At 39.5% G+C, this 6,067-nt stretch overlaps 1 protein-coding gene across 3 annotated transcripts in view; it reads left to right on the top strand.

Annotated features, from left to right (window-relative positions):
• The first annotated feature begins 232 nt into the window (after window positions 1-232).
• LOC131829367 (calaxin-like) overlaps window positions 233-6,067 on the top strand; it is a 34,306-nt gene continuing 28,471 nt past the window's right edge. For all 3 annotated transcript variants that reach the window (XM_059171107.1, XM_059171108.1, XM_059171105.1), the window contains exon 1: window positions 233-3,362. In XM_059171107.1, the coding sequence (XP_059027090.1) occupies window positions 3,179-3,362 (184 nt within the window). In that variant the 5' untranslated portion in view covers window positions 233-3,178. The remainder of the gene's footprint in view (window positions 3,363-6,067) is intronic.

The raw sequence follows: 6,067 nt of genomic DNA, 5'->3' as shown, positions 1-6,067 counted from the left end.
AGCACTACTGGGGGACGCCTGGGTGGCTCAGTGGGTTAAGCCGCTGCCTTCGGCTCAGGTCATGATCTCGGGGTCCTGGGATCGAGTCCCGCATCGGGCTCTCTGCTCAGCAGGGAGCCTGCTTCCCTCTCTCTCTCTGCCTGCCTCTCCATCTACTTGTGATTTCTGTCTGTCAAATAAATAAATAAAATCTTTAAAAAAAAAAAAAAAAAAAAAAAAAAAAAAAAAAAAAAAAGAAGCACTACTGGGATCAAGAAGTGGATAAGACATGTCCCCAAGTTTTTAGCTGTAAAAATAATATATTTCTTGCTAAGCTTCCTTAAATTTTATGCTTAAAACTTCATACTCTTTTTCCTAATAAAAGATATCTATATGTTCTTGAGTATGCAGCAAGTTTGAGGAACATTTTTTTTTTAATCTGAAAGGAAGTTTCTTAGGATTGTTGTTCACGAAAATGCTAAAAGTTAAGTTTATCAGGTTATTTGGTGATTGTTTTTGGTATGAACATAACAGTGTTCCTTTGTACACTGGTCCAGTACATGATGACTATGTCCCACAAGAAGCAACTGTTAGTAGATTGAGGAAGAAGATGACTTGGCAAAAAAATTGTATTTGGTTCCAAACTCTGTTGACGGTCTAGGAAACACTTTTCTCATTGTTCCTCTACTGGTAGCCTTTTTTTTTTTTTAATTTACATAACTAACATACAGTATATTATTAATTTCAGAGGTGAAGTTCAGTGATTCATCAGTTGCATATAACACCCAGTGCTCATCACATCATGTACACTCCTTAATGCCCATCACCCAGTTACTCCATTCCCCCAGCAACCCTTAGTTTGTTTCCTATGGTTAAGAGTTATGGTTTGTCTCCCTCTCTGATATCATCTTGTTTTATTTTTCCCTTAAATTCCACATGTGAGTGAGATCATATGATACTGTCTTTCTCTGATTTATTTCCCTTAGCATAATACCCTCTAGTTCCATTCACGTCTTTGGAAATGGCAAGATTTCGTTCTTTGATGGCTGAGTACTATCCTATAGTGTGTGTGTGTGTGTGTGTGTGTGTGTGTGTGTGTTACACACACATACCACATCTTCATCCATTTGTCTGTCGATGGACATCTGGGCTTTTTACATAGTTTGGTTATTGTGGATATTGCTGCTATAAACATTGGGGTGCAGTTGCCCCTTTGGATCACTCCATTAGTATCTTTGGGGTAAATACCTAGCAACATAATTGATGAGTTGTCGGGTAGCTCTATTTTTAACTTTTATAGGAGCCACCATACTGTTTTCCAGAGTGGCTGCACCAGCTTACATTCCCACCAACAGTGTTAGGGAGTTCCCCTTTCTTCCTCTGCTGGTAGCCTTAACAGTCTTCTTTCTAATAAGGTACGGGAAGATTTGACCAGGTAATGTTATATGTAAATTACTAACATCTCTTAACTTTCTCCCTCCAGCAGACCATGCTTTTTCTTGAATAATTTTCCTCCAGTTTTATAAACACAGGACATGTTATTTGGATAATGATGCCAAGGTAGCTGGAACAAAGTTGATGAGTATCTGAATCAAAAAACTGAATTTATACCAGTACTTTATCTGGTTGTTTTGGATTTATTTGGTTGCCCTTAGTATATTTAGCTGCTTTAAATATCATAAGAGTATGGGGACCTGGATGGCTTAGTCGTTAAGTGTCTATCTTCGGCTCAGGTCATGATCCTAAGGTCCTGGGATTGAGCCCCGCATCAGGTTCCCTGCTCAGCCGGAGGCCTACTCCTCCCCCTTCTTCTCCCCCTGGTTGTGTTATCTCTCACTCTGTCTGTCTCTCTCAAATAAATTAAATTTAAAAAACAAATAAATACCATAAGAATATCCTGAACTTTTTTTATCCTGAGTATAGGTCCATAGTCCTTCAGTCCTGATGTTGTTAAATCCTGTTGCCTAACACTCTCATGAAGAACAGTAGACTAACCTCCAAGAAGTTGAGCACACTCTTTAGACATAAGTGACAGATTTCACACTTTTAAAACATTGCCAGTTTTCAACCTAAAATCAGTGAACCCTCGTCTGGTTATTTCCTAAAGAAAAGTTCTGGGAAAGCTTTTTTTTTTTTTTTTTTTTTAAGATTTTATTTACTTATTTGATAGAGAGATCACAAGCAGGCAGAGAGGAAGGCAGGTTGGGGGGGAAGCAGGCTCTCCGCTGAGCAGAGAGCCCAAAGTGGGGCTGGATCCCAGGACCCTGAAATCATGACAGGAGCCAAAGGCAGAGGCTTGGGAAAGCTTTTTTGTTCCAGATGTGTTTGTCTTTATTTTAAAATTCCTTGTTAAATTTTATTTAAAATGTATAAGAATGTAGTGTACTAAATTCTAAAAATCATTTTAGTACATTTTCTTCCTTGCCATAGTGAAAGCCAGCAAACATAGACCAGGAGTTGTTTGTTCTCTGTTAGGATTTGACAGTAGGCAGGAGTTAGCACAGTTGTCATTTTGGCCGGCGTTGGCATGCACAGCATGCTTTTTTACAGTCAGATACAAGTTAGAGGGGTCAAGTGGGATTTTACATTTCTCTAGGAGCTCCCAGATTACAGTCTCTCTCTGGAGATCATGAGAGGGTGCTTAGAGTTTTTGTTCTCTAATTTTTTTTTAATTTATTTATTCATTTTAGAGCACATACAAGCAGGGGGAGGGATATCAGAAGAATCTCAAGCAAACTCCCTGATGAAAGAGGATCACATTTTAGGGCTCCCTCCTATATCCCCAAGATCATGACCTGAGCTGAAACCAAGAGCCAGATGCCCAACTGACTGAGCCACCCAGGCACCCCTTAGAGTTTTTAAAGGAGCTTATACTCTTTGGAGGAGCAATTATTTGTAGCCTAGGAAAATATTTTATTTCAGTGTAAAAATAAAGTTTTTATCATCTTATTTCTCAGTTATGTGTTGAGATATGAAGGAAACGTTTTCAACTGTACAGTTTGTGCTGAGGAAAAATAAATGACAGTAATATCAAGTACTGATCTAAGTGGTATTTAGCCCTAAAAAAAATAAATGTTTGAATTGCTATATATTTCAGATCACAATAACATTAATAACATCCCTGCATTTGTATTGAGTGGTAACAACCATTGCTGCATATTTTCCAATCACTGGAGAACCTTCTGTGTTTGGTTCTGGAATGTTGCCGTGGTCACATTCTGTTGGGCAGAGAGTAGTGAACTGTGGAACCAGTGGCAATCCAGGACACATAGGCCTGGAACTAGGGTATCTGAGAATTGTGCAGTGTGTTGAAGCCACACTTGGCATGGACCAGAAGACTCTGAAGAAGCTGGTAGAGTCCATCAGTAATACTGTCAAGAACTGTAAGTACTGACCAGACACCCAACACTGTCTGAACATCTTTATTCCATCAAATAGAAACATTGATTGACCTATTTGACATCAACAAGTTCTTGGTAACCTTCAAAATAGAGTTTCTCTAATTTCAATATTTTGGCCATTAAAAAAAATAGATCATAAATGAACTTACAAGATCCCTGCACTTACACTGAAAATATTTAATATTTTAATCCTAAAATGTGTATGTGGAAAAGTTTAAGAACTTAAATGATAGCGTACGTGTGAAAGGACTATCTGCCAACCATGTACTGATTCTGTTTCAGTCTGAAATTTGATAAGAGATTTCAGACTCTAAAGGTTTACTCTAAAGGTTTTCCCTAAGTTTTCTGGCACAAAACCTGTAGAGGTATTGGATTGACAGAGCTACAAAGATATTTTAGATGCTGAAGAAATATAGTACATGGCAAGTGCTTATTAAAATTAATGTAACAGATTTGGGGGGATTCCTTGCCCTGATTGCCCTGATAGACCTTAGAAAGTAATCGTCTGTATTTTGTCTCTCGGGCAATGCAACAAACAGTCCTGACTCAGAATTCTGAGAATGGCCTCAGTGGGACAGTCACCACCTTAAGATCTCCTTGTAGACTTAATTGAGTTTTCTTTTACACCAGGTGTGTTTTATTTTTTTTTTTTAAGATTTTGTTTATTTATTTGACAGATAGAGATCACAAGTAGGCAGAGAGGCAGGCAGAGAGAGAGGAGGAAGCAGGCTCCCCACCGAGCAGAGAGCCCGATGCGGGGCTCGATCCTAAGACCCTGGGATCATGACCTGAGCCGAAGGCAGAGGCTTTAACCCACTGAGCCACCCAGGCGCCCCTACACCAGGTGTGTTTTAAATAACTTGCGTTCCTCAGGCACTTCTAGGGCCTGTTTTTCCAATCCTGCTGTCAGACAGCCCTTAAAGTCCATCTGGCAGATTTAACCAATGTTGAATATGCTATCTTCTGTTTGCTGTTTTCTGAACAGCCTGAGTTTCATAATATTCAAAAGGCGATTTTGCAGACTTTAAAAATCTAATCTCTCCCCATCCTAAAGACTATTTTCATTAATATCTGCTACTCAAATGTGTGTTTAATACCTAATTTGTTACTTAAAAACAACTCTCTGAAAGTCTGTAGGTTATGAGTATGTAATACTAGACCAGACTGATATTCCATATAGTCTCCTACTAAGAGGATACTTAACAGTTATATGAAAAGAGGAATGAGTGGCATTCCTTTTCAAAGTGTTGATGCTAAGTTACAATCAAAAGTTCAAGATGTAGGGGTGTCTGGGTGGCTCAGTGGGTTAAGCCTCTGCCTTTGGCTCGGGTCATGATCCCAGGGTCCTGGGATCGAGCCCTGCATCAGGGTCTATGCTCAGTGGGGAGCCTGCTTCCCCCTCTCTCTTACTGCCTCTCTGCCTACTTGTGATCTCTGTCTGTCAAATAAATTAAATGAAATCTTTAAAGAAAAAAAAAAACCTCAGGCTGTAGCTATTCAGCAGTGTAACCAGATTACTATTTCACACTGCAGTTATTTAACTCATGTTTATTGAGCTCTTTATTGGGAAGATGCTGTGCTGAACAGTTTATGTTCATCTTCAATTCCCAAGCCCAATGAGGGAGGTGACATTTTCCATGTTTTCAGATGAGGAAACCCAAGTCTTAGATTGTCTGGAATTAAAGTGGACTTTTCTAGTGGAGGCAAAAATAGAACTCAGGTAAGTCTGAGCCAGAACCTGCTCTCAATTTTTCTCAAATTAATGCTACTGATAAGCATTCTAGACTCATATGGTCATTCTGTATAGTACTGTCCCATAGAAAGTGCAGAATGAAAGTTGAATTTGGCTCACTTCTTGGGTCTTTCCGTTGAGACCAGGACAGACATTGGCCTCTCAGGACTGGAATTTAGTTTTGTTGCAGTTGTTGTCTTAAGGTTTTATTTTTAAGTAATTTCTACAACCCAACATGGGCCTCCAGTTCACAACCCCAAGATCAAGAGTCTCCTGCTCTCCCAACTGAAAGCCAGGTGCCCCTGGAATGTAGTTCTTAATAGGTAGGTGTGGGGAGGGCTAGTAACTAGTGCCATCTTGGCCTCCTTTCAAGAAAGGACTGTCTTGGGGCAGCTGGCTGGAATAAAACATTCAAGAGCTAGAGCTGCATTGTCCAGTTCAGTAACCATTAGCTATGGGTGGCTATTATCTAAAAAAATATTTTAAGTAATCTCTAAACCCAAGATGCAGCTTGAACTCACAATGCTGAGATGAAGAGTCATTGCATGCTTTAGCAACCAAGCCAGCCAGGTGCCTCATTTTGTTTAAGTATATGTGTGACTATTTAAATGTGAATTAAAATTAAGTAGGATTTTTTTAAACCTTTAATCTAGTGGGGGTGGCAGATCATTACCTCAGGACATAATAAATGGCTTCATGGGTATGCAACCTGTGCATTGTCACAGGGCCCCATGCTTAGTTTAATGCTCTGCTAACACTGACTTAATGTTTTGAATTTTGCCTTGGGCCCACAAATTCTGTAGTTTATCTTGGCTAGGTACTTCTTCCTCATAATATGGTAGGAGTATCTCCACCATCAGAATTACCTAAAGAGTCATATTGAAAATGCAGATTCCTGGATACCACCCTACGTACGTTTAAAAATCTGTAAGTGGGGGCCAAGCATCCAGGTCAT

This window comes from Mustela lutreola, chromosome 4, assembly GCF_030435805.1.
Source record: "Mustela lutreola isolate mMusLut2 chromosome 4, mMusLut2.pri, whole genome shotgun sequence".
Taxonomy (NCBI): Eukaryota; Metazoa; Chordata; class Mammalia; order Carnivora; family Mustelidae; genus Mustela; species Mustela lutreola.
The sequence above is the reverse complement of the archived record's forward strand: the minus strand, read 5'-3'. Positions and strand labels throughout refer to the sequence as shown.